This window comes from Fundulus heteroclitus, chromosome 20, assembly GCF_011125445.2.
Source record: "Fundulus heteroclitus isolate FHET01 chromosome 20, MU-UCD_Fhet_4.1, whole genome shotgun sequence".
In the NCBI taxonomy this organism is placed as follows: domain Eukaryota; kingdom Metazoa; phylum Chordata; class Actinopteri; order Cyprinodontiformes; family Fundulidae; genus Fundulus; species Fundulus heteroclitus.
Genome location: NC_046380.1, coordinates 15,469,291 through 15,497,277, shown reverse-complemented (window position 1 = coordinate 15,497,277; position 27,987 = coordinate 15,469,291). Strand labels below are relative to the sequence as shown.

At 41.9% G+C, this 27,987-nt stretch overlaps 3 protein-coding genes across 5 annotated transcripts; 1 reads left to right on the top strand and 2 right to left on the bottom strand.

Annotated features, from left to right (window-relative positions):
• Positions 1 to 4,096: 4,096 nt before the first annotated feature.
• LOC105930900 (proline-rich protein 13) lies at positions 4,097 to 7,698 on the bottom strand. Its single transcript, XM_012869326.3, has 4 exons — positions 7,572 to 7,698; positions 6,113 to 6,165; positions 5,599 to 6,017; positions 4,097 to 4,619 (listed from the first exon to the last, which is right to left on the bottom strand). Exons 2-4 carry the CDS (start codon positions 6,126 to 6,128, stop codon positions 4,566 to 4,568), a joined length of 489 nt encoding a protein of 162 aa, XP_012724780.2. The 5' UTR covers positions 6,129 to 6,165; positions 7,572 to 7,698; the 3' UTR covers positions 4,097 to 4,565.
• A 2,155-nt stretch (positions 7,699 to 9,853) lies between these two features.
• LOC105930908 (cell division cycle-associated protein 7) lies at positions 9,854 to 17,888 on the top strand. 2 transcript variants are annotated; one of them, XM_021319885.2, is made up of 9 exons: positions 9,854 to 10,022; positions 10,111 to 10,215; positions 10,390 to 10,737; positions 11,311 to 11,406; positions 11,764 to 11,916; positions 12,041 to 12,184; positions 14,537 to 14,686; positions 17,449 to 17,585; positions 17,671 to 17,888. In XM_021319885.2, exons 1-9 carry the CDS (start codon positions 10,011 to 10,013, stop codon positions 17,711 to 17,713), a joined length of 1,188 nt encoding a protein of 395 aa, XP_021175560.2. In that variant the 5' UTR covers positions 9,854 to 10,010; the 3' UTR covers positions 17,714 to 17,888. The 2 variants fall into 2 exon arrangements, with proteins under 2 accessions (XP_021175560.2, XP_012724794.3); XM_012869340.3 differs by having other exon boundaries at positions 10,108 to 10,215.
• Positions 17,877 to 26,865, bottom strand: sp1 (sp1 transcription factor). Of its 2 annotated transcripts, none has more exons than XM_012869338.3 (6): positions 26,756 to 26,865; positions 26,137 to 26,222; positions 22,946 to 24,326; positions 22,078 to 22,216; positions 20,119 to 20,309; positions 17,877 to 20,000 (listed from the first exon to the last, which is right to left on the bottom strand). In XM_012869338.3, the coding sequence occupies exons 1-6, from the start codon at positions 26,760 to 26,762 to the stop codon at positions 19,699 to 19,701; spliced, it is 2,106 nt and encodes a 701-aa protein (XP_012724792.2). In that variant the 5' UTR covers positions 26,763 to 26,865; the 3' UTR covers positions 17,877 to 19,698. The 2 variants fall into 2 exon arrangements, with proteins under 2 accessions (XP_012724792.2, XP_012724793.2); XM_012869339.3 differs by lacking the exon at positions 26,756 to 26,865 and adding an exon at positions 26,611 to 26,743.
• Between the last annotated feature and the right edge of the window lie 1,122 nt (positions 26,866 to 27,987).

Genomic DNA, 27,987 nt, shown 5'->3' with positions numbered 1-27,987 from the left:
GATTATTTGATGAAAAAATAAAAATAAATTATTTGTCATTTGACTGTAACAGTTTATGAGTTATGATGGATTTCTGCATTTGTAACACATTCTAAAACTATAACCCACATTACGCACATTTTATCACAAAAACAAAACATGAATAAGTATCGCTGTCTTACCTCTACTTATAATTTAAGTCCCTGCGGCGCTCTTTCTGAACAAAAATATCATCATTTTCCGGTAAAAGTTCTCTTTATCTTCTTCAGTTTTAAAAGTCTCTCAGTCTCAATGGAGCTCACTGCCAGGGAGGAAAGCATTCCCTTATCAGTCTTGTTCCAGCTGTATGTTTAGAGTCTTTTTAGTGCTTTACTTGTTTAGCAAAACTCGCTAATAATACATCAATAACTTGTTTTGACTCTACTATTTGGGGATCACGAGCGGTGCACCTTGAGCGCCCCCTGCCTAGCGGCCAAGGAACTGCCGACCTCACCTACAACCAGTTCTTTGCTGTTTATGATCAGCCAGCACCACGAAAACATGTTATCTGCACACAGTTTGATGACCAAAACACAATTCGTAATCCACATATATTAAATTGTGGAAAATCTGTTCATAACTGTTTGAAAAATTGAATTTATGATCTAGAGACAGGAAGATGCATTCACAGAATGGAAGTCAGCGCAGTTAACATGGGATTGCACAATCCCAGGGGAGGCCAAGCTTGCTGCGGCCTCACCGGCTTCGCTATGAAGCACCACCAAGGATTTACATGAAAAATAGCAAAAAGTCTGCGATTTTAAAGAAAACATGATCAAAAATTAGGAAATTAGATAAATAAAATACTTATTACAAATGACTGAGTAAATCAAAATTTATATTATGTTATTATATATTTTCTTTCTTTCCATAATAAGTGAGGCCTTTCTCTGGTTCATTTTGTCATTGGCATCCTTTTTTACACAGTGAGTGCACATTAGTCCAATGTTACCCTACAGTATCTGGAAGACTAAATAGATCTGATGAGCAACTTACAATAACTTCTTATAATGATGTAACGTGATAATATGTGTGATTGACCCTGACACCTCTCTTTCTCTCTCTCTCTCTCTCTGATCTAAGAATAGTTGCTGTGCTGTGATGGAGTTTACATTTTACCGTGTTAATAAATTAAGATTTTAGAAGTATTTTAAGTGTCCACTCTCACTAATTTCCATTAACCTGACCTCAAGGTATTGTACAGTTGGTATACACATTCAGTACACAACAAAATGTGGTGGGCCAGTCTAATCCAAAATGCCAGGGCCGATTTTTTTGTCCCAGTACACCCCTGATGACATGTTTCATGATTTGGAGCTATATAAATAAAAAATGAAATGTATTGAACAAGAGTAAGTTTGTCAGTTTTCAAGCAGGATTTGTATATCTGTTCAACTTAAATATATAAGGAAACCAAAGAGTTAAGATCAGTTACTTACCAAGAGAAATTCCTTTGGGGTTTATTTGTGGTCTCTTGCTGCCCCCTGCTGGACAAGTTTGATCAAATATGATCAAACTTGATGATGATGGTATTTGATACCATGTCAACATGGTGTCAAAATTCAGATTTCAATCTAAAATGTCTTACTTCCTGTGATACTTGCACTATGACATTAATTGTAAATTCTGAGCGTCTTGCTGAGATCTACAACTGTACAAAATTTCATTACTCTACGATGAACTAAGTGAATAGCAAAGGGTCCTTTGAAAATTGCTTGGTGGCGCTATGGAGAAACTAAGTCCTGCTCACTAAAGTTTGTTATGGATTCCTGTTGGGGGGTGGATAAGGATGCATCCAAATGAGTTTTAAGCAAATTTCATTACTCTACGATGAACTAAGTGAATAGCAAAGGGTCCTTTGAAAATTGCTTGGTGGCGCTATGGAGAAACTAAGTCCTGCTCACTAAAGTTTGTTATGGATTCCTGTTGGGGGGTGGATAAGGATGCATCCAAATGAGTTTTAAGCAGCTTGGCCCAAAACTGTGGAATTCAGAGCCAAACGTATGACAGCAGCGTTTGAGGTGTATATGCCACGCCGCCACGCCCCCCTGCTCCATCGAATCCAGTTGGGCCTGAAATCCACAACACATCAACATGTGTTCTGTCTGTGGACACAGTTTCATGTTGATTAGCTTAAAGGGGTAACATAGCGACCGCTTACAACAAAACATGACACTTCCTGTTGTCAGGGGGCGTGGCCTAAGCAATGTCATCATTTGACCATTGGATATTGTAGAAGACCCGATGATGATCAATCACAGAAAGTTTGGTGCCTCTGTGTGTTTCTGTGTAGGAGATATAACAGTTTTATGTTTTGTGGCGAGTAGGTGAACTTTGACCCCTGCTAACGCCCCTTCAGCATGCTCAAAAACTCACCGTTTTGATAACTTTTAATTGGCCATGCCTTATGATCAGACTGACCGAGTTTCAAGCCGCTCGCTCGAAATCCCTAGGAGGAGTTCGATCAAGTACCAATGCTGTAAACGTCAAAATTGAGGTCAAAATCAGACCTTCAATCTAAAATGGCCGACTTCCTGTGATATTTTCACTATGACATTAATTGTAAATTCTGAGCGTCTTGGTGAGCTCTTAACCTGACAACAGCCAGCTGCATGTATCGCTCCGCCTAGCTCCACTCACATACATCTGGGACACGGCCATAGGAATTGCCTTTACTGAAGGATGGGCCTTATCAAAACTCCTTGCATATGATTGGATAAGCCACTTGTCTGTCATCTTTATCGACGTGCTATTTCAACCACTCACACCGAAGCTAACCCGTGACGCTGATGAGACCGAAGCAGGAAAACCCCCCCTTTTTTTTTTTTTTATGTTTGCGGCTGTAGTGCAGGGTTTCCCGCAGCGCTATCTTGGCGAGGCGGCCGCGGAAAACGTGTCGTCCACAACCCCCCCCCCCCCCCCGGTCCGCCTCGCATAAGCAAATTCCTGCGGGAAACACTGTAGTGGCACACCTTTTATTGACAGTGAGCTGACAGGAAGAGGGGGAAGACAGGCGGCAAAGCGCCGCGGGTCGGAGTCGATCCCGGGCCGACCGCGTTGAGGACTAAAGGCCTCCTTATATGGTTAGCGCTAACCGCTAACCGCTCCGGGGACGCGTCCGCGTTGCGCGTCCGCGTACGCGCCCCGGAAAACAAAACTTGCCAAATCCGGTCGGGAGAAGGGCGAAAACATGGTTTCCACCAACAAAAGCCTTCAGAGCCGTTCTCTGGTGTTCTTTTAATGAAACAATATCAGATAGATTGGACAACACGGAGGAAATAGCAGCATCAATGTTAACGCTTGCTTCCTCGATGCGAGCCGCCATTGTTGTTGGAATCTCGCGGTCACTTCTCCACTACGTCACATCCATGAAACACCCGCCCTGCGTCCTGATTGGCCAGACCAAAAATTTGGTTGGGGAAATCACTTTCAATCAGCCGTGTCCCAGATGTATGTGAGTGGAGCTAGGCGGAGCGATACATGCAGCTGGCTGTTGTCAGGTAAGTGAGCTCTACCACTGTACCAAATTTCATGTCTCTACGATGAAGTAAGTGAATAGCAAAGGGTCTTTTGAAAATTGCTAGGTGGCGCCGTTGAGGCATTTTTGTTTTGATTTTTGTGACGACCTTAAAATACAAAATTTTTAAACAGTCTTCTTGCATCCGCCAAGTTTGGTGAGTTTTTGAGTATGATAAAGCCCCCAAAAAGGCCCCTCTTTGGGGTGGCAGATTAATAATAATAATAATAATAATAATAATTAAACAACACAGATACAATAGGCCTTCGCAGCGCTTCGCTGCTCGGGCCTAAATATATCATGTTTAGGCATGTAAGTTGTTTGATGGTTACAATAAAAAAATAAAAATAAATAAATAAATAAATAAATAAATAGGACTTGTGGTTTCTTGCCTATATTGTCATAACTTGCATTTTAAACCTTTAGTTAAATTCAACATTGTCATTTTGCCACATAATTAGACATAAGCAGAATTATCTTTAATTCAGAATAATTTTATTTCAATACAATGCAAAAAAGCACTGAAAATAAAATATTAAGATATTTCACACCACAATGTAGTTCATTGATTAACTGATTTATTTTGAAGCCATATAGTGGTGAGCATATGGTCGGACTTGGACGAAACACAATAGTTCCAATTCTGCACTTACACAATATTTTTGGAATGTGAAACAATTTACTAATAACTGTACTAATGTACTAAATCTTTCAAAAAAACACTTTTTAGTTGTACACTTGTTTTTTGCGCATTTATTTACAAAAACAGAGAAGAAAAGAGCAGTAACAGTACAGAAAGCAAAACTAAAGGCCTCCACATTACAAACTATATAAAGGAGAAGCAACTGAATCACTGGTGTGCATGCTGCTTTATTGTCATAAATAAACGCTAAAAGGACATTATGAAATACTGTATGCTTTCATACTGTACTTGTGCGGGTAAAAATGATAAGTTTTAATTTTAGCTAATAAGTTGAGTTGCACTTTTGGAAGGAGGATTCTCTGAAGATCAGGCGTTGGGCTTGAGCCCTCAATCTGAATCACTGCTGCTGCTGCTACTACTGCTGCTACTGCTGCTTGATGACTGTAAAGACAAACAAAAACATAAACAGTGAATGGAATACTAAAATAAGTTGAATTGTCAGTTTTAAACAGAAAATACTGACATTTTAATCACAAGGAATATAGTAAACTGCTACCATTACAACAAGACTGACAATTTAAACTTAAAAACATTTAAACAACTGGGGTCATTAGATTCTCACAACACCAGCAAATGCCTGCCCTAATGTGAGTGAAGTTATGATATTGCAGATACATAAATAAAAAATATTGAGCCAGGAAGAGTTATACGAAAATACTACTCTACTATTTGTGCTGGTTGAGGGCAGCGTGTCCCTTAATGCCCATAGTTCATTGAGCAATATATTACTACTCCCGACTTTCTACTTTACAATGTCTATTTGAAATACTTTCAGAAAAAACACGAGTTTCAGTATGTTTGTTGAGTCGATGTAGTTAGATTTCCAAAATTATGTAGAAAATTAGATGTCATTTTTTCTGACTTGTGTAGACATAAATTTCAAGATGACCGTTAAAAAAAGGCAGGATCTTTAACCAATTTCTGCAACATTTTACATGGCTTTACATGGTCTTATAGGATACAGAACTAAATGCATTTTGTATTCTTTAGGTCTTTAGCCTAACGACTAAGATAGAATTCCTTCATACTGTAAAAATTTTACAACAAAGGACAGACAACAATATTTACATATTTTAAAGGTATGTTTCTTATTTAGTATTTTGGAATGTGTTCTCATTAGATGTGACTTCTGATTCAGAAATTGAATCCACAGACTTGTTTTGATTTATTTTCCTACCTATCTGTAAAAGAACAGGTACTATAATTACAGAGGTTCCAGTAAATCATAAAAGTCTCTGATACCATTATTCTTGTGAATGTACTTCTGGTACTGACAGATCAGGTTCGTGTTTGCGCCATTTATTAATGCCTTTCATATTTTAGCTGCTCTAAAATACTCCCACTTGGAACCATATCTTACCTTGCCATGTTTTTTGTGTCCTTGCTTGTGTTGTTTGTGACCTTTCTTCATCTTCTTCATCTTCTTATTCTTTTTGTGTACAAGCCCTCCAACTACCATTCCAGGCCCTGGATGCAATCCACCATGATGAGGACCTTTGTGGTGACCCTTGTGGTGCCCACCTTTAGGAGAGTGGGGGTATGGGCCTGGATGAACACCTCCAGGAGCCATGGGATATGCATGAGGTCCAGGGCCTCCATAAGGCACCCCTGGTTGTGCATTGGGAATCATGGCAGGGTTCATGGGAGCTGGAAATTGGCCCGCAGGGTAGGCAGGGTTTGGACCCTGAGGGAAGAATCCTGATCCAGGAGCAGTGGGAAATGCAGGGTTGTAACCGGGGGGGAAGGCAGGGTTTTGATTACCCATTGGAGCAGGGGGACCTGATACAGAAAAGCAGCACAATTATACATTTTTTGGTATAGCTGGCCTCAAACCTGTCAAAATGGCATGGTGCTTGGTGTGCTTGACATCCCACCTTGATTTGGCCACATGGTTCTATATTGCTTGGAGTCTCAAAAAAGAAATCTCCTGGGGGAAAAATTACAAAAGTTAAATCATAGTATAAAATGTTAGAGATTGTCCTTATTAATTCATTTTGTAACTTTTTTTTTTACCTCAAACTCTACTTACTAAAAAAAAAAAAAAACACACAAAAAAACAGACCCTAGTCCCAAATACATTACAGTTGCTAAGATTCTCTGTATGATAGTAGTCTCAATCCATCCATCCATCCATTTTCTCTTAAATGTTAATGTTAAGTTTTCCAGGAGGGTTTTCCTAAATATAAATTCCCCTGCCACTTTTAATAGTTAACTTTTTTAATAGTTAAACCTACTCCATTGCTTGCATGTGAATAGACAAATCACAATGTAGCTAATGAATCCATTGAGGAATACACATATAGACTAGATGAAGATAACTTGCTCTAATTTAAACCAAGTATCAAAATGACAGAATGACTTCAACATGAGTGTTGGTAACAGAGAGGATAGTACGAGTATTTCAGAAACAGAAATTCGACAGGGATTTTAACACACACCAACTATCCCTCAGGTTGACATGGAACGGTCTGGAAAATTAAAAATATGAATTTAAAGGCAGGTGTGCAGCTGAAAATCACATATTTGCACCCAAGGTCAGAGGAGAGTGATCAGATCAGAGGTAGCAAGTTTCATATTAGGAAAAGTTAACAGCTGTGAAAATTAGCACTCATTACAAACCCAGAAAACCATCTCTGGATGCAGCACACATTAAACTATAACACAGACAAGCTACCAAAGCACCAAACTGGGTGTCACTCCTAAGGACAGAAAACTAAGGCTCATCAAAATCACATCACAAGGTGTACCTAATAAAGAGGCTGGTAAGTGTACCATTACTATATTTTATTTGTCAAATTATCAGTTAAACAAACACCATAGTTTTGACCAAATAATGAAAGAAAAACTGCTTGCAGAAATATTTTTAATCACTACGTTTAACCTGGATGCCAGATGTCCAAATCTAATCTCTTCTTTATGCATGATTCCTAGAGAGGCCACTGGGTTACTTTGGTTTTGTCAAAATATTAAGAAACTGCTCAGAGAAACACCTCATTGTCCTTCAAACAGAATGCAAGGGTAACAACTCTTAAAACAAGCCAGTTTTGTAATAGATGCTGTTTTAAAGTAGTTAAACTAGTTCCATAGTGTAATATGTGCGTTATTTTGTGCCGTCTATCAGTGTCCATGTTGAAACTGTAAATCTTCGAAAACTATGCAGCTGTTGAAACTGTAAATCTTCGAAAACTATGCAGCCCTTGCTTTCATCCAACTTATAAATAAAAACAAAACACACCAAAAAGTACTTATTTCAATATTCTGATTGTTGTAGCTCAGATGCATTTTATGCGACAGTAAATGTTAATGCCTGTAAATGTATTTTGGAAGGCTTACCTGGGTACGTCGTCTCTACTCTTGCTAAGTTAGAAGTAAGGCGCGCCCTGTTTGTCTTCCGCATTGAAGCGGAGTCATCTGCAGCAGGAAGCCACGCCCACCATTAAAGGACACGCGCAGCAATCACCTGATGTTTTGAGTGGAATGAGTCAGGATAACACAAGCACAATTCTTCTAATTTGTAAGATAAATCTATTAAATCATGGACATATGGACTTGACCGGGACAGAAATACAATCATAAAATACTTTGCCTCGGCAAGATTCCACAGTATTCCCCCAAATCTGCCGGTACCTTCCTCAGAAAAATAAAGAATATAATGACATAAAACCATACATAATACACAGTATCATGTATCATACATTATGTACTAAAATCTAAAGAAATATACATACATGATACAGGACGAAGAGGGGAACGTAACACTGTCAGTAATGTACCTTTATCATTAATGCTCCTTTATCGAACATCTCATCAAGCTCCAATCATTTTTAGGCCAATTTCATTAAGCTGTTGTCAAGTATGAAAAACGAGTAGCTGGAATATTATATTATATTAGATTTGACAAGAAACAGGCTATTTAATACTGATTGTAGTGATGTCAGAGGCAAACAGACTGGCAAATAGACTTGTAACTCTGACAGTAGCTGAGTTTGGTTAAAAAAAAAAAAACTTTATGATATGGTCACAATTTATTTTTTTGTTCTCAGCTGTAGAGCAAATGTCACTTGAAATTCTGTATGGGGTAAACACAGAATGCAACCTTCTACAACATACTTTGAATTGGCTATGAAATTAAAATGTTTCAATGCAGGCTAATGAATTAGCTTTTTAAAATACAAATTAACTTTTTTGTGCCACTCTATATGTCCATTACGTTCATGGATTTCAGGATCTGTTTTTCCCCATGGCAAAGGCCCAGGAAAAACTTTTTTAGATATATATAAAGATCATTTTAGAGTGCCCATTAGTGTTTAAGGCTCAGTTTTCACACAATCCATGGTGCTTTTTTCTAACCTTTATAAAGTAGTTTTTCAAGCTCAGTATATTTTTAACTCACAAATCAAACATATTAGAGATTTTAGAGGTTTTAAAATTAGGTGATTTACGTGGCCTTGCAGAAGTATTGGACTTTCTAACACTTGCATTTTATGTGACAGAATAATTAAATCTAGTCCATAATAGTTTTGTGGAAGGAAAATGATTTTCAGCCTTTTTTTCTATTTCCACACACAAAAATCTGAACAGTGTGGCATGCATTTATATTTAGTACCCAGAGTCATTACTGACAAACCAGCTTTCACTGCAGCTACAGCTGCAAATCCTTTAGGGAATGTATCCACAACATTTTCAGATATCATGAGTGAAATTGTTCACCATTTTTATTTTCAAAGTAGCTCAACCTCAGTCAGAACAGAGAAAGAGCATATGTGAACATCAGTTTTCAAGACTTTACTCTAATCCGCAAACTGATTTAGTTCGGAACATTGACTAGGTTATTCTAAAACATGAATATGCTTTTATTTAAAGCATTATTTCCATCAACTCTGACCAGCTTTCCTGTTCTTTGCTAAAGAAAAGCATCCTCATCGTGCAATGCTGACTAAGTGTTGACCTGCCAACAGATTCTCCCACCTGATCTCTGGATTTCCGCAGCTCCTACATAGTTACCACGGGCCTCCTGGCTCCTCTGATTAATGCTCTCTTTAACAGGCCTATCTGAGCAGGTGGATGACATTGTAATGGTAGCTTTGTAGTTGTGCCATACTCTTTTTATTTCCAGATAACCAACTGAGCATAACTCTTTGAAATGTACAAAGCTTGGGGTGTGTTTTTATGACATAACTCTACTTTAAACTTCTCCACAACTTTGTCTCTGGGACAAATGGAATCCATGGATTTTGTTTCCTGTAAAATGTATCTGTGAAAGTACTAGGCTGCTGCAGAGGATTTAATTTTAGAGTAAAGTGAGATTAACTCAAATGCACACCGCACTTTTTGGATTTTGTTTTTTTCTTATATATATTTTTTTTTTACAGTCTTAATAAAGAATATTAACGAGGCATACGTTTAACCAACGTCTTAATTTTCTGGTTCCACTTTACTTCAAGGATAATGGTTTTCTTGACTTGTCACGATCTGTGTTTAAGAAGCAAAAAAATATTTATTCTACATATTGACTGTTTTACCTCAGCTGCAGCTATAATAATCACATTTAAGACAAAAAAAAAAAAAAGTTGAATCCCTTTTAATCTCCAGGTCTCCGTGTGAGGGCGGGGTTAAGAAACGTGTCCGCTGCAACCAAAGCACCGCCCCTCCCGTTTGTATTCGTGGTATCCAAATCTTCAAAACAAGCGCCACTAATTTCCAACCAGGTTTGAACGACCTGTCGTCTTGGGGGGACCCAGCTAAACTTGAGAGGTTTGAGCTTGTCGAGTCATGAATGAAACGGTAAAACTATATATATATTTTACTCGTCGAATGGCTACTGAATTTAAACTGAACATTAATATATTTGCCCTTTATTTTTCTCTAGCAGACGGAGCGTGAGGCTCAAATGAAGAAACTAGCTGATGTGTTTGCAGAGGACTCTGAAAGTGCTGAGACGTTTGAGGGGTTTTCTGACTCTGAGCTCACAGATGCGGTTTGTTATTTCACTTACCTATAATATATGCGACATTAGAACAAAACAGCAGTCGTTATGTTGTGGTGTCTTTGCTTTTTAATTATCCAACTATTAAATGCAGGTTTCAACCCTGTTTACCGGGTAATAACCTCCTCTGTCCTCTTATCAGAAACTCTCCCTGTTTACATGCAGAGTTTTGATTTCTGTGATGAAGCACAGCCTGACTCTTCCCCCGTGGAGCTGGAGGCCTCATCTGACCCACCTGTTGGCTCTCAGCGCTTCAGGCTGCGGGTTGCTCTGCGTCCTGCTTCCCAGCTCTCAGAGTATGAAGAGGTGGAGAATATGACGGCAAAGAGAGGGGTGAAGAGGCCAAGAGAGACTAAAAGAACCAAGAAGGACAGACGTGTGAAGTCTGAGGATGAAAAGCTGGCTGTGACTCAGCCGGCTCAGGCTGAGGAGCATGGATCTGGTTCTGCAGAGGATGAGTCGGAGGGTTTCCTGGCCAAGAGGGAGCAGAACATCAAGGCCAACAAAGCAATGGTGACGCAAACGCATGCTTCACGCTGGTGTCTGGAAACCTGTGTTAAATCAGAGTATATGGAAGACATGTTTTTCTTAATAATGCATTAAAGTTTAGTTTAACTCCTGCTTAGAGTAAAAACAATAAAACTCAGTGTCAATTAAAATTTATTTATATATTGCCAATTCATGAAACATGTCATCTCAAGGCACTTTACAAAGTCAAATTCAATCAGATTATACAGATTGGGTCAGATTCTACATGTTTGAGTATTCATATTGCCTACATGGCTATCAGCTTTACATGCTCAGGTTGGCCGATGGATGGAAAATTGGCAAACACAAACCTAAATTAGGAGCATTTTTTTAATATCCTGGGCCAGTTCAGCTTTATGTTCACCTATTATTATAATTTAGGTCGATTTATGAGTCCTTGTGGTTTACGTTTGGCTAAATTCTGTGATTCTGATAAGAGTGCCTTGCAACTTAAATTCCCCATCTACGAGCCAGTTACATGACAGCTGCCAGCTTGGGGACTCGTAACTGTAGCACTGATGCTCGTTCGTATTATCTTCATAATCCTTTCCCCAACAGTTGGCTCAGCTGATGGCAGATCTGCAGAAAATGCCCGGAGGACCAGGGTTTTTGAAAAAGCAAGCAGGCAGACAGACGACAAAAAGAAAAAGCTCTGTGAGTATGACAGTAAACTGGGAAATGGACATTTTCCTGCTGCCTTTCCCAGTTATGCAGCAGTATGAATGAATAAGAGCTGCTTGGTGATGGGGGGGGGGAAGTTATTTTGTAGGAGGACTCCTAAAGCTTGGGAACACATTTATTCCACCCAGAGAAGAAAATAAGACACTTACAGAGGGGTGTGTGTTGAAATTTTTTTTTAATAACAATTGTTTTTGTTTGTTTGGCCCGTCATGTTGTTTTTGGGATTATTTGGTTCCGATTTGGAAATTGAAATAGTTTAAGAAATTTCGGTTTCCTTATTTGGGCATTTATTTGTGAATGACTGTGTGCCGATTCATTTCAATTTCCCAGCATGCACCTCGCTTTAGTGTGGTCGAAGGGGAGTCCAGGAGGAACCCAGACCGGGCTTCTCGCAGACAGACCCGCTCTGCCGGGATCATCAAGGACCCTTCAGCTCATCAGGAAGCAGATGTGGAGCTTAGCTTGGAGGAAGAACTGCTGGAGGTCAGTTAAATAAATCAATAAATGAAAATAAATTCTGATATTGTATAATTAAGATAATGGTAATACATAATGAGGTGTATACATTTATTTTGGGTGTCTTGCAAACGTTTGTTACCTGTTTAAGGTGCGCCGATCTCCACGCCATCGTGGCACTCCACGGCCCAATCAAAGCAAACCTCACGTAATCCGTCCGGTGGACGACATCACAGAAGACGAGCTGGAGTTGGTGGCTGACAATTTGACTAACAAGGTGTACAACAGTGTCACAGTAAGTTTAATAGGACGCCTGTCAAGGCTGTACACAAAGTTTTTTTTTTTTCTCTCATCAGTGGGCATATTAACAAAGATTCTCAGAGTCCTCTCAGAGAGCTCCTATCTTAGCCTAAAAATTCCTACCCAGGAGTTTCAGCTTCAGACGGATTCAGATCGCTGCTGAGAGCGACTCTGAGTAAGGAAATGATAGACGTTTTAAGAGCTGTGATTGGTTGATGATTCAGAGGGAAAAAAACAACACAAATGTTCTCCTAGTAATCAAAGGAGAGAAATGAACCAATTAGACTGGATTACGAAATGTGTGTCATGATGAAATTTAGTAAAATTGTCACACAGCATCAAAATGTTTAAACGCACCTTACTTACATCCTCGTGATTATTTTGATCTGTTTATTGTTGTTTACTTGCCAGTCATCTTACTACTTTATCTTCTTGATATTGATGCACACTCACCTGTCAGCGTTTTACTGATATTGCCTGCTTTGCAACTGTATTTTTGCAAAATGACCAACCTAAAACAGATTAAAAAAAATAGGTGGTGCTGTACTATTATTTTCCAGCACTGCCTTAAGTCTGTTGAGCATAGAGTTCCCTATAGCATCACAGGTCGACACTGGACTCCTCCTCCGCACCTCCCATGACGACATCACAGAGCTGCTGGATGTAAAAGACCCTGTGCTTCTGTTCGAGGATGCCTCACAGATGCTCCATAGGGTTTAGATCTGGAGACATGCTTGGCCAGTCCAGCACCTTCACCCCCAAGTTCTTTAGCAAGGCAGCAGTTATCCTGGAGGTGTCTTTTGTCATTTCTTTGTGGCACTAATGGCCTTTTTAATGAAAGTAAGCTGGCTTGTAACTAAGGTCCATGGGTCGGAGACGAAGCAGGACCGCCGCGTCAAGGACTGCTGCCTCCGTACATAGGTCGGTGTGCTACCCCAGCGCACCCGTGTGTTTGAGTTCGTTATCATGTTTTGATTACTTCCCTGCTGTCCAGTTTCCGAAAACAGGGGAACCATGCTCTGGTTCAGTACATGTTGGCATTCATGGTTCCCTCAATGCTGCAGTTCCCCACAGCTGGCAGCGCTCCTGCAGCCCCAAACCATGACACTCCCACCGCCATGCTTGACTGTAGGCGAGAAACACTTGTCTTTGTTCTCCTAGCCTGACCAAATAAGTTTATCTTGATCTCATTTTTTAACTTCCCTTTGGGATTAATAAATTAAAAAACTCAAGTATTTTTTAATTTAATTGAATAGATTCAGCCCCCAGGACATTGTTCCAGTAATCCTTGTCCTTAGTCCGCTTGTGTTCACCATACTATTGTGCATCCTCTTTAGAAGACGCTTCCTTCTGGGACAACTGCCACGCAGAGCAATCTGATACAGTGTGCGGCGTATGGGATGACCCATTCAACTGCTGCAGCAATGCTGGCATTACTCGTGCGTCTATTTTCAAAAGACAACCACCAGATATGACACCGAGCTCGTGAACTCGGCCTCTCTGGTTGACCGTGGCGAAGTCTGTTCTGAGTGGAACCTGTCTTGTTAAACCGCAGTTTGGTCCTGGCCACTGTGCTGCAGCTCACGTTTAGGTTGTTGACTATCTTCCTATATTAAGTAGAAAGCACTCATGGACCCACAATAACACTATTTTTAAATAAAAATGTCTTTGGTTTGGTTAATAAATGACAATTAACTTCTATTCTATTTTTTCATTGCGCACAGAATAGCTCATCGGTGCCTACCAATCTGCATATCGGTGTATGAATGTTGTGTGTTGGAGCGCGATTGGGTGAGTGGGACAGGTGGTAAGTGCTTCGAGGCGTCAGTGTAGAAATTCAGTCCATTTCCCAAATTTAACACACCTGCTCCCCATTCACACCTGAGACCTTGTAACACTAACGAGTCACTTGACAACACGGATGAAAAATGGCCAATCAGGCACAATTTCAGTACTTTCACTTGGGGTTGACTCCCTGTTGTTGCCTGCAGTTTAGATGGTAATGACTGTGGAGTTATTTTGAGGGGACAGCGACTGAGTACTTTACATTGCATCAAAGTGCCATGCCTTGAGTTTTGTTCCATGAAAAGATATACTAGAGATTACTGGTTATTACAGCATAAATGCACTTTGAACATTGTGGATTAAGTCTTTGCTGGACACTCAAACCAAAAACAAAGAGTGGAGTAAGGTGTCGATTTTGCTCACACCCGTCTTGGACCTGATTACAAAGTGATCAAGATCACCTCTCTAAGTAGCCATGTTGTTTATAGCCTTATGGGGGTTCCTAATCTTATCAATGTAGCTTCTTTTTTTTTTTTTTTTTTTTTTTTTTTTTTTCTGTCAGGGCTCTACTTGCCATCAGTGCAGGCAGAAAACTATCGACACAAAGACGTGCTGCCGCAGTGAGAACTGTCGGGGGATTCAGGGTCAGTTCTGCGGACCGTGTCTGAGGAACAGATATGGAGAGGATGTCAGGAAGGCGCTCCTGGATCCGGTCAGTGCTCTAGTCTGTGCAGAAACTGCTATTCACATTAATGATTAAGAACATATTTAGCAAAAATATTGATTACTTGTTCATTTTAGTTTGATCTGTATATCAGAATTTTAAATACCTCTCTGGCAACAGGTTAAAACATACTGTTCTCAAGTCCTTATTGAACATGCAGCATTCATAATTGCTGGTTGAGCTACAAATCCAGCAATGTTTATTCTGGTCTGCTATTTTTATCTTGGACATTTTAAAATTTAAAGTTTGTTTTTTCTTCTTCTATTGACTGCATAGCATACTTTTGAGTCATTACCACGGCTTCAAACCTAACCTAAGAGTCAGGTCATGAACTGCTGGCCAGAAATGTGTTGTTTCCTTAGACACTGCTTGGCGTCCACACCCTTAAATCACAAATTGTCCTTAAACCACAACTCTGCTTGGCTGCAATCTTAGGTTTCAGTGCATGTGTGCATTTATTTTTTTTTCATCCACATACCACATTGTGCGTTTCTCATTTTAACCCTTTGCATTAGCATTTTAAATGTCTGCTTGTTGGGTAAAACCTTTTGATTTAAAAACATTCAGATCTTCCTGTTAGGGTTCCTAACGCAGTCTTGAAAAGATATATCTATATCTGCAGAGACGACAGGCTTCCTACACATCTCCCCCTTTCAAAATTCAAAACCTTTCCAGATTCAGTGTTCAAAAATTGTCCAGACATTGGAACCAATAAATAACCAAGTTATTGTTTATTAATCCCCATTTTATATAAATGTTAAATAAGTCTGAGTTCGGCTTCCGGTCCAACAGTTAAGGAATCTGGTTGTATTTTTGTTTATTTGGCGAGTTAAATTAGCTCCACTTTTTGGCATCTACACCTACACTACAGTCACACTCAATCCAACTCTTAAGTCTGTTACTGATATGAAAAGCATGAATTTGTGACTTTTACAATATATTGCCAATTAATGGTTATAACATTGTGCCGCCCTAGTTTACCTTCTCTTCAGTGTCCTGGCCAGCCAGACTTACACAGGTAAAACGATAAATGGCTTGTACAGCGCTTTATTAAGTCTGACAACCCCAAAGCGCTTTACACTACAGTCATTCACCCATCCACACCCTGACGGTGGTGAGCTATGTTAGTAGCCACAGCTGCCCTGGGGCAGACTGACAAAGACGAGACTGCCATACTTCGTCGCCACCGGACTCTCTGAACTCCACCAGCAGACAATTGGGGTGAAGTGTCTTGCCCAAGGACACAACAGCTGAGATGGTCAGAGTGGGGGATTGAACTGACAACCCGCCAGTTACAGGACGAACTCCCTAACTCTCACTGTAATGGTTGCTTGATGCATACGCGACGTCTGCGCGACCCAAAGTTTTTCGCTTCATGCACATGGCAAAATGTCTGTCTAACTACGTGGACAGTCCCGTGGGGGAAACATGGTGGACGAAAAAGCGCTCCCCTGACCGGACGTTCGTAAATATTGACATGTTTATGATTAGGACCAAAAAGATCAGCGTGATCAACGTGTTTACAATTCCTGGACAGAAATCGCCGTCACTCTTGGAAGAAGGTAAGAGGCTTAAATGTTGGAACCGATGGTTTTCTACTTCTTCGTGTAGTGGGATGTAGTACGCTTGGCAAAGGAGCGCAACACTGCCCTCTAGAGTCTAGACCAGGGGTGTCCAACTCCAGTCCTCAAGAGCCGGTGTCCTGCAACCTTTAGATGTGTACCTGGTCCGACACGCCTGAGTCAAATAATCAGTTAATTAGCAGGACTCTGAAGAACCTGACTGCATACTGAGGAGCTAATTGCGCTATTTGATTCAGGTGTGTGGGGCCAGGGAAACCTCTAAAAGTTTCAGGACACCGGCTCTCGAGGACTGGAGTTGGACACTCCTGGTCTAGGAGAATAGTGGTACTTCAGAGGAAGAGCCGCACGGAGTATAAATCGTGTAGACGTTGCGTCCACATGTCTCATTTCTGCCCGGAACATGTGTGTGTCAAGCATAAATCAACCTTGAGGCTCCATACTCTCTGGTCTAAAAAAAAAAAAAAAAACACCAGACCAATCACAGTGTGCGAGGATGGACTTTATGATGTGTTATTCTCAGCGGCAGAATTATCCATAATGCAGCAGTGCTTTTTGTAACCATAACAGTCAGAGACACATACGGAGATTTTTGTTGCTCGGTGCCTTGGAAAATTAAGAAAGGACATGTGAGTACACCGTGTATCACGTTTAATAGACAAAGCGGCAAAAATTGAGACTTTGCTCGATGGCATGTCATGTTTCACGGACGACAAATGACAAAAACGGAGCATGTCACCTCCGTAGTTATCTGATTGGTTCTAACCTGTTGACGCTGACCCTGTTAGTCCCGCCTTTGAATTCAACCTCTACCAGCACCTTTCCTGACACGCTGTCTTTAGAGGCCTGATTTTGTGAAGATGAGTGAATCTGTGCTGCTGCATAATCAGATTTGATCAGATTAATAAAATTGACCATATGGAAAGATCCTAGCATATTTTAAGTAGCCATTCTTCTAAAAGACAATACGTTATTGCTAAAGTTTGTGACCGTTTACCATTCAAGAACTCTTGAAGAATATCGCAGGTGGTTTGTGATTTATTTTTAAAACTGCTTAAAATACAGCAAATTACAGAATGCAGGCAGAAGTCAGCCATGTAGTCACAAATGCTTTTTGTTTTTATTTTTGATGTTTCTCTATCCCTCCAAAACCCCGTGGTGTCTCCTCAGGACTGGAAGTGCCCTCCATGTCGAGGCATTTGCAACTGCAGTTTCTGCCGTCAGCGGGACGGTCGCTGCCCTACTGGCATCTTATTCCCTCTGGCTCAGTACCACGGTTTCTCTGATGTCCACTCCTACCTCAGCAGGTGAGACTGTCGCAGGTAGAGAAGGCTCTTCTCACCGGGATAAGCTATCCACCAATCTGACTAATCTAGTGTCTTGTCTTTGCAGCCTCCGTGAAAAACTGCAAAACGAGGAGAAAGCGGAGATGTGACTTTTTTTTTTTGACATTTAGAGAGGGTAGTTGTTTATTTAGTTATCTTTGTGTGTTAAGAGGTTTTTTTTTTTTATCCTTTTTAGTAAAATGGGTACAACCATTTTTAAGCAAATATTTTTGTGGTGGTCCTTTTTGTAATGTGAATAAAACTAAAGACATGTTTGCAAAGAAACACAATGTCCTTTTAATCCAGCTGTTGGCATTTGCATTAGTTGTAGAAACGTTATAAAATCCCTTATTGAAAATGGGGGGGAAAGGAGGTAAGAGCACTTGTCCCATGAACTGAAGTTTTAAACATACATTGCACTGGTTACAATTGTTTCACAAACCATGATCATGACAAAGAAAAGTTATGCAAATACATCCTGACAATGCATTTTGCACTTTGTTTGGACAACTAAAGGAAGCAAACTGTTTGCCTCAAGCTGGACGTTTTCCAGTTATTTGGGCATTTACGTTACTAGGTGAGTACTTTTTAGAAATCTTATGGAACAACAACAACAAAAAAAAAAACCCAAGTTTTTACAAAACAAAGTATAAACCTTTGGTCTGGAGCTAGTATAGTCATCACTTCTAAACATTATTGCAAAAATAACTGAAAACATGAAAAACTAATCCAAAAAAAAGAGGGGGGGAAAAAGAACCACTGACATGGCTGTGAAGAAGGCCTAAGATGGAAGATAGACTGGAAGATCTGGATCGTACATTATATGAAAAGCTTCGAAGTTTACAAATTTAATCTACATATATATAATATATATAAAAATAAGATTAAGATTGATTGTGCATAAGATGTGCAGACAACAGAAAGGCAATCACCTGCGATCATGTTACGGTATAGTATTCCTGCTAGTGCTCAGAATCTCTGTACTGTTTACCAAAAACAAAATGTACCTATATACATACATAAAATGAAAATACGCTCTACTTACATCCTGACAATAAAGCGTGACAGCTCCAATGTTCTCACTAAAGAGGTGGAAGAGTTATCTCAGGATTTCAGTTCTGACGCGAATATCCTCAAAATGCACTTGTGCTTCTGGCTTAAACAAAACAGTGGAAACTGTGCTTTAAAAACATTTTTTTTTTTTTACTATTAGGGGATTTAATATTCTGAGATGATGTGCGCAGGCTAGCCTCTGAGGGACATTAAAAATGCGCCCGGGCAGACGGGTCAGGGAACTTCTGAGGTGTGGCAGGAAAACAGGTCAAAGAGTCTGACTTAGTGTCATCTCTTCCTCGAAGAAACGTGTGTAGACGGCATTACCAGCTCCATCGTGAGGTGATGCTGGGTTCACACGGCAAAATAATTAGGTCCGTTTTAGCTACAATCGTCTCCTGATAATCTTAAGGACGATTGTTATGATGGCTCATATATTCCTGGGGTTTGTGGTGTTTTACGAGTGATCTAGTCTGACGGGAAGCACTTCAGGATCGCTCGGACCTCAAATTAGGGGGGGGGACATGTTGGATTGTCCTGGCAAGATATCCTAGCATGTACGGTCTTCCCAGAGGACCAATGAGGACGCCACCTGCTGAATGTGACGTGTAGCCAATCAGAACGCGAGGAGACAAAAACCCGGAGGCAGAGAAATAAAGCATAAATTCACCTCCATATCAAGTTCATCCATTGCTCGCAATGTCCCACACCGTGCGAGCAAATCAGTTTAAAAATCTAGGCTGTATCGCGGGGGGGCGGATGTTAGTGTAACGCCGTTTTCCCTGCAGAGGAACTAGGATTTCACAGTAATTTCTCTCATTTGAGATTTTAATCCCAGTTGCCCACCTCAGAACCCTGAATACCACAGGCATCTAACATACAAAAACAAAAATCAAATTTCTGCCTCGGTTCTACAAACTACTAGTATCAGACCGACGCCGCCGGCAGGTCCCGGCCTTCTAACCCCCCCTCCCTCCCTCCCTCCCTCCCTCCCTCCAACCAGCCAAATGTCCAGAGCCGCCGTTCTGCAGAGCCGTCGCCTTCAGTAGCTGTTGCCGTTGAGCTGGTGAAGGTCCACCTGCATCATGCTGATGCCGCTGCTGGCTAACCGGGCGAGGCTTTCTGCGGATAAGGTCTCCATTGTAACGATGGTGTGCTGGTCATTGTTTGAGGCGGCCCCCGCGCTAGTTTCCGTTCCCGCCGACGGAGAAACGGCGTCGGCCGACGCGCCGATGCTGTTGCCGGTGACGGCCGTTTTCTTCTGGTGGGTCTTGATGTGCTTGGAGAGGTGGTCGCTGCGCATGAAGCGTTTGGGACACTCGGTGCACGCAAATTTTTTCTCCCCTGAAAATAAATAAATCAATAATTAAAAAAAAAGTGAACATGAAGAGCTCCGTCGGGCATTAATGAGCAATGGTTCATACATTTCTAGAGTCCACAGCCTGGAAAGTGAAGCCCTCACCTGTATGTGTTCTCTTATGGCGCTGGAGCTCATCTGAACGTGTGAAGCGTTTGCCGCAGAACGACCAGCCGCAGACGAAGGGACGCTCTCCTGTGTGCCAACGAAGGTGGGCTCTAAGGTGGGACGTCTTGCCGTAGATCTTCCCACAGTTGCTGATGTGACAGATGTGCTGCTTCTTCTTACTTGGGTCACTGCGGGACGTCAAAATAAACGTTTAGGAGTTATTTTCTCTTACACCTGGCACTCGTGACATGTGGTGCAAAACGGCAAATTTTGAGAGCGAAGGCCGCATCAACATATGCGGTTTCCTAAGGTGAGCCAAATGCTGAGAGCAATAATATATGCTGGAGTGAAAAAGTGCTACAAGAGTGTTCTTTTCCGTATGTATACACATTTTATTTTGATTAAAAATTGATGTACTGAAATAAATCTTTTGTATAAAATGTGGCAACATCAATGACAGTTTGATATTATCCAAAAATATTTATGTTTAGATAAATGTGAAACTAAAGCCATTTAAGTAGCCTGCAGCTGATGACACACATTAAAATACCATTTCAAAGCTAATTGTTGCTAAGCTTTTGAAGCCTCTTAAATATTTTACATAAATTATACACCAGCAATAATTAACTTTTTGTTAGCAAAGACATGTCTATCATACGGCTCAGAGATACAAAGTTTAATACTTTGATGAAAATTATATTTGTTAATCCAAAAATGACCTGAGCTACCTGTATGAGCAAAATTAAAAATATGTATAAGCATAAATGTTCTAGACAGTAGCTTTGATAAATGGACTATCTGCAATCTATAAACCTTCCCTGGACTGGAAGCAGAGTTTTGTTGTAGGTTTTTTTTTTTTTTACCTCAGAGTGGCCACCTTTCTATTATTCCCATCTGGATTTTTCAATCATACAATTCAACCAATCAAATCTAACCCTAACCCAAAGAAAAATACGCCACACATACAAGGCTCCCCGCAAAATCAGGCAACCAAATAACACACAAGATCACTTTAACAATCACGTTATATCAACCCAATTTTTTTTTTAATCAATAGCCTCCCAACATCAGTTGTAAATCTAACTTAATATAATTATATATAATTCATGGATTACGTCAGATTCTACACATTTAAAAAAATAAATCAACCAATAAAATGGGTTCAAGGAGATGGCGTTTTATTAAAATGAGTAAGTTTGGCCGTGCTCCAATGATGCAGGCCTAGAGAGCACAACTCGTGTGCGGAGGCCTTAGTCCTCGATGCGGCTGACCCGGGTTTGATTCCAGCCTGAGGTCCTTTGCCACGTGTCCTCCCCCCTCCCTCAAAGCCTTTCCTGTCAGCCTACATTGTAAAAGTGAGCCACTAGTGCTGCAAAAAACCCATAAAAAGAATAAAAAAAAATAAATGAGTTAAAAAGTTTTAATGTTGTGAAAGGTTTCCAAATTACTATTTTTTTTTTTTTTTTTTTTACAGCCCTCCCATTTTTTACAGTTCAAGGTGTTCATTAGAAGCTTAATTGGGTGGAAACTCAGCAAATCTAGCAACACTAACTACATTTTAGCTTCCCCCCCCCGTGTTTCTTTTTTTGATTTTATTAAGATACAAATTTTCACAGAAGCACCTGAGGCACCTGGAAAAGCATGGCTCCCTAAAAAAAGATGGACTGACCCCCCTTTAATTTGTTTCTGCAGCCGTGACTACCAATGACTGTCAGGATTTTCCCCCGTCTTCGATCAGGTCTCTGATGTGTAGCCTGACCACTAGATGTCGCCAAATCCTGAAGACTGGTCCTTTAGGTAAACCTTCAGTTTAACGGCGTCTAAAGTGAATCTCACTGAATTCTACACAACACAAACCTGTGATCAGAGTGAAAGAGTAGAGCGCTTTCCAACATTTCAACACTACACCATGGAGACATTTAGCCACGATAACAGACACGGAGCTCAGAACCGTACCGCGGCTCGCCGTCTTTGCACATGGGGCAGGTGCAGGCCTCTCTTCGGTTTCGCCGGCCCTGAGGTTGTGGGCTTAAATCACCTTCCAGGACTGCGCTGTCATCCAAACTCTCTCCCCCTGTCCGCAACACCTGGTCCCCTGTGTTGGCGGAAAGACAATTACTCAGACTTAGGGTTATGTAAAAAAAAAAAAAAAAAAAGTTATGAAACCTTCGAACATAGATCCATCAATTATCAACTTCCCGAAAAGGCTTTCTATAGATGTTTTTTTCAGCAATTATTACAATACAGAAATGTATTCAATTAATTTTATTAAAACAGTCAAACCGATTAAAAATGTAGCATCTTGCATCAGTCAACTTTAAATAAAAAAAGAAGACATAAAACAAAGATGTTACACTAATTCTGACCATGTATAACCGTTGATTATTTTAACTCCAACACTAAAGAGAGGAAAGCTGAATCATTCTGGCTGCCTGAGGTTTAAACAACACCGGCGCTGGTGAAACTGCACCCCTGCTGTGACACTCAGGTCAGGCACAGACCACAACTACAGAGTCATATTAAGATGTTAATGGATGTGGGTAAAAAAAACAAAAAAAAAAAAACAATGCAAACAGCGGTTAAAGTTTCACTGATGGCTAAACTGGTCCAACCAGATTTGAGCATCCAATCAGGAAATCCAGAAGCCGTTTGAACACCAAGTTTGTCAGACTTGTTTTTCTTAGCCTGCATCTACAGATGTTAGGCTCTAAAAAACAAAGATTAAAAACTACATAAATGGAAAAAAGTAGCATTTTGGATTATTAACAGTATGTCAGAGTTTTCTAAGCCGACTGATGACTTGGGGTGCGGGTAAATGACTGACCTGTTGTGCTGCTGATGGGAACGCCCTGCAGCTGGTGCATCTGCAGCGCCGAGCTGTTGAGGGTGTTAAGATTGATGGTCTGAAGGCTCGGGATCTGCACCGTGTTGACGGGGACCGCGCCGGCGCCGCCACCTCCCTGGCCCACCTGGGACAGGGACTGCATGGGGGCCAGTGTTATCTGCGTCCCCGTGGGACTCTGGATCTGAATGGTCTGCCAGCTGACCTGGCCGTTGGGGCCCACGGTGCGCAGCAGGATGGGCCCCGTGTTGGGCATGATTTGAAGGTTCTGAAGCCCTTCTTGGCTGAGCGTCGGCGTGGCGAACATGGGGCCGCCCGCTGTGGCCTGGATGGTCTGGAGAGGCGCTCCGCCCTGGAGAACCTGCTGAGGCTGGATGAGGATTTGCTGCGGCTGCTGCTGCCCGTCTCTGTTGTCGGCCTGAATCTGGATGTTCTGCTGGAACGAGCCGCTCGCCGAGCCGTTGCTCTTCTGCGCTTGGGCGACTCCGTAGGAGGACGAGGTCGGCGTCGTGGCGGTGGACACGGTGGTCATGTACGCCGCCCCGCCGCCGGAAGACGCCGGCTGCTGGGACTGCTGCTGCTGTACGAGCTGATTGCCAGCGCCGTCCCCGCCGCCGCCGCTGGCGTCTCCCCCCGCCGCACCCGCGCTGACGGGCAACAACGTGATGTTCCCGTTCAGGGACAGCGGCATATTGGCCAGGAACTGGGTCTGGTTCTGTAACACGCCGTTGCCTAGGCTTATGTTCTGTATGGGGATGGCTCCCTGGAGGACGCCGGGCATGGTGATGATGTTCCCTGCGGCGCCGGCTCTGTTGGTGGCAGCTATGATCTGCTGGCCGTTAGGAGACTGCACGATCTGGAACTGCTGGCCCTGTGCCGCCGCGGCGGGGTCCTGCTGAGCGTGGGCAAAGTGCAGCGGCTGGCCGTCTACCGTCTGGAACTGGGGGATGACTTGGTACTGTATGTTGGGCATCATGCCCGATATGGTGGTGAGCAGCTGCTGACCCGGCATGGACGGAGCCTGAGCCACGATGTACTGCGGCTGCTGCTGCTGACCCTGGGCGCTTACGGCTGCTGCTGCCGAGGACGACAGCTCCTGTCTGCTCTTGCAGCCGTCTGCTCCCGCCATGGCCCCCGACGACTCCGTGGTGATGGTGTTGGAGCCCGAGGACGCCTGGACGCTGACCGGGACGACCTGCCAACCGTTGGCGGTGGAGGTGAAGACCTGGTTTATTTCCAGCTGCTGCTGCTGCTGATTTTGTTGCTGCTGCTGCTGCTCGGCCGACGAGTCGTTCTCTCCGGGCGTGTCGATTCGACTGCACGTGGCAGCCAGCAAGGCCAGAGGGGATGGCTGCTGCGAGTCCTGCGGACAGAACAAGCGGCGGGGACGTAGCTTGATTAGGGATTTATAAAGGAAAACATATAAACTCAAACGTTTAGGACCGCTTGAAATGTTTCTTCTTTTCACTTAAAAGCCCATTGAGACGATTAGTCTGAATTAAGGTACTATCATGGTACGGGCTAGCTGCTCCTGCAAAAGCTTGTCTTAAAGTCTCTCTCTGTCCTTTTTTTATTGGACAGAGTGAGATGCGCCTTATTCTGCCATGAAGTCCAGGATCCAGATGTCATCTCTTCACCGGTAACGCTGAAACCGGCGTTGGACCGTTACCACTTACTGCAGCAGCCGGCTGAGGACCTGTGAGGCGTCTTTGTCTTAAACTACAACATCCTGGACCTTCTTTTTTTTTTTGTCCCTTTCGCTTACAGCTCCCAGTGTGCAAGAGAGTTTTTATGCTGCTCTGAAGGGAAGGAGCAAACAGCATATGACGAGATTTTATGTTTCCAAGCAATTTCTCAAAAATTGTCAAGCTGAAAGTATTTGAGGGTCACCAAAAAATATTTGATCATTAAATATGAAAAAAAAGGAAATTTGAGATTTTTTTGTTGTTGTTGTTTTATAAACCATAACATACAATCTTTTTTTAACAACATGAACAAAGTAGTGTGATGAGCAAATTAAATATCCAAAGCCTATTGTGTCCAATAATTCAAAAGCGCTTTTGCTCAAAGACCTCATTTAAAGTAGGGTTGTGATGATACTAATATTTCAAACTCCATAATCGATTTTAGAAAAAACATGAGCAACAAGAACTGGATCAGTCTTTTTTCAAACATGCTTGCTGCATTTAGCAAAGTTTAACAAATGGCTGGGCCCAAGCCTACCTTTGAGTGAAATACATTTTTTTAAAAGTAAAAACCACAAATTAAAAAAAGGTTAATAAGAAAAAATACTTTGTGCCTAAAATGTTTAATTTCAAGAACATTTTAATTTGAGAGTAAAACTCTTGCCCAAAAACAATGAGCAGTCTCCATAGGCATCAACCATCATTCTTGAACTGTGGTGGGGAGGAGGGGGGACAAAATCTTTGAGGGCCACAACTGGTCCCCTGACATAATAAGACTATACAACAGCCTGGGACAGACCTGACACAAATTCTCAAACAGGAGTGTTTAATTTAAGCATCAGCTTAATCTGTTAAAGCAGACCTGATCAAATAAGGAGGCTGGATCAGTTTTCAAAGTTAGGAACTGACACCATACAGATAAAGAAGGGGGGGGGGGTAAGTTTTTACATTTACCACCATAAAGGCAGGTGTGGCTTGCTTTACGCACAATGCAACGATGCTGCACTAAAGCCACTTTGTGCTGCCTGTGTTACAACAGGTACTCCTCCCGGCGTGGTTTGTCTATGGAGAGGAAAAACATGGGGGGCTGAGTTTGGGAGGGACCGCGGGGTTTTTTTTTTTTCTTCTTCTTCCCAGGAGCTGCTGCTGCGGCGGGCTCGGGCTTCCCCTCCCCCCAAACCCACCCATCGCCCTCCCACACTTTATCCTGCCCTATAAACTAGCACACTCCTCTAGCCACCCCCTCCGAGGCCAGCCAAATGGGCCGAGCGAAGCGCACACCAAGTGCCCGGGCAGACGGGAACACCCCGTGTGGGCGAACTCTACCTGCCCATTCCCCACCCCGGCGACATGTGCTCCGGGGAGAAAAATCAACATCCCGCCCCGGTCCCACACACACACACACAGAGACCAGAAACAAGCCGACCATACACAGCTAAAGTGAAACATTTCGGCCCCGGCGCAGGTTCGTGTGACACGGTAACCTACTTGTGAGTTTGTGTTTCGCTTTTGACTGAATCCTCCGCCGCCGCCGCTCTCCACAGCGGCCATTTCACCCTGCTGCTGCTGCTGATCTGTGGAGGAAGAGTTGGGAAGATCACCGATAAAAGCCAAAGCGAGCAACGGAGTGCGAACACAATAAAAAACACACATAAAGGCGAAGCTTGTGGTGGTTGTTTGGCGAAAAGTAGAACGAGGAAATCGACGTCCCGATTGCCTCCACTGCCAGCTAGCCGATTAGCTAAGTAATGTGTAGAAAACTCGCTAGGCATTAGCTAAAGTGACCGACACAGCTTCAACTGCTCGGAAGAAAAAGGAAAAAAAACTACAAGTTGTCTATATTAAAATAGTGAACATGTAAACTGAATCCATAAATATGCCATTTTGAAGCAAGGAATCTGCTTTGGGTAAACGTTAGTGGGGTATCCAACAAGTTGCGTTAAATAAGCGACAGTTCCTCACTTTTAAACTGCTTCCAACGTCCGATCGATAACAAAATGGTGTCGTATTAAATCTGAATAAAACATTGCACGCTGACGTTACTCCGCACCGTTGGGGTAAAAGTACTCCCCTAATTAGGTCACCGAGTTTTTAAAAGTTCACTTACTGCTCATAATTTGAAGACGGGAGGAGTTTCTTTGCTCTTTTTTCGGCTTGAGAACTTTTCACAACTTCACACAAACTTAACGCCTCCCTCCCTCTCTTTGGATGAGAGACGAGGGTGCGTTCAATTTATGTACCTCTGCAGTCCGCTCGCGGAGGCAACCGGAGGAAACTCGCTCAACCCGTTTTCGGGTTTCCAGTTGTTTAACCATGAAGGCGAGAATGGCTTGTTTTAAAGAATAAAAACCATGAAACATATCACGTTTACACGTACATAAATCATGTATTAACTTTGATTTACCACGTGGTTTTGGAAAGCTTAGTTGAATTTCAGCTGCCAAACAGTGACAGCTGTAGAATCAAGAAATCGCTTAGACAGAACCTGTCTGACGACATTAAGTAGATAAAAGATCTGGAAAAAATCCACACATAAGAAGCTAAGTCAATGACGTCAGTTTGGAAAGAGGTTTACGATAACCTTGCATGCAAGATGAATTCTCGCGGTATTTGTAAATACACAATTACAGTCACAATTACACGACTTTGTGCAGAACGGCAAGTGATATACGTCATCAATCTGGCTGGCCAGGTTAGGTTTACGAAGCAGTTTTCAAGGCTTACTACAGTGTGAGCCAAAATCCACAAATGGAGAAAACATGAAACAGTGGTGAACTCTTTCAGGAAGTAGCAGGCCTATCAAAATTACCCAAAAACAACTCATCCGGGTCACAAAAGAAACCAGAACAGCTTTTGAAGAACTCCAGATTTCACCCAGTTAATATCAAGCGTTAATTCAAAAATAATAAAATCTGGGTGAAATTGCATCAAAGGGCAAAACTATTGCTGAAAAAAGAGCACACAGGCCTGTCAAACATCTGCCAAAACAAAGTGTCTTTCTTCTGGGTTGGACAAATAGCACCAGGAAATAATAATTTCATAACGAATGAATGCTCTAGGGACAAATACAACAGTTCATCATAAAAAAAAGCCTTATAGTTGACATTGGAAGGCTTAAAAGAAAACATCATATAGAAACTTTAAACTTTTGGTTCTGATTAGCTGCTTCAGTAGTGAGACAACTTGACTAGTATGTAAACAGAGTTCTTCTGTCTAAATGAAAGTCCCCAAAAGAGTCTCGTCATCACTTAAGCTCAAAAGTTCTTGTGTCATACAGCTGGACAATGATTCAAGCAAGCCCAGCTCTGAAACAACCCCTACCAAAAATAAAAGGAACTA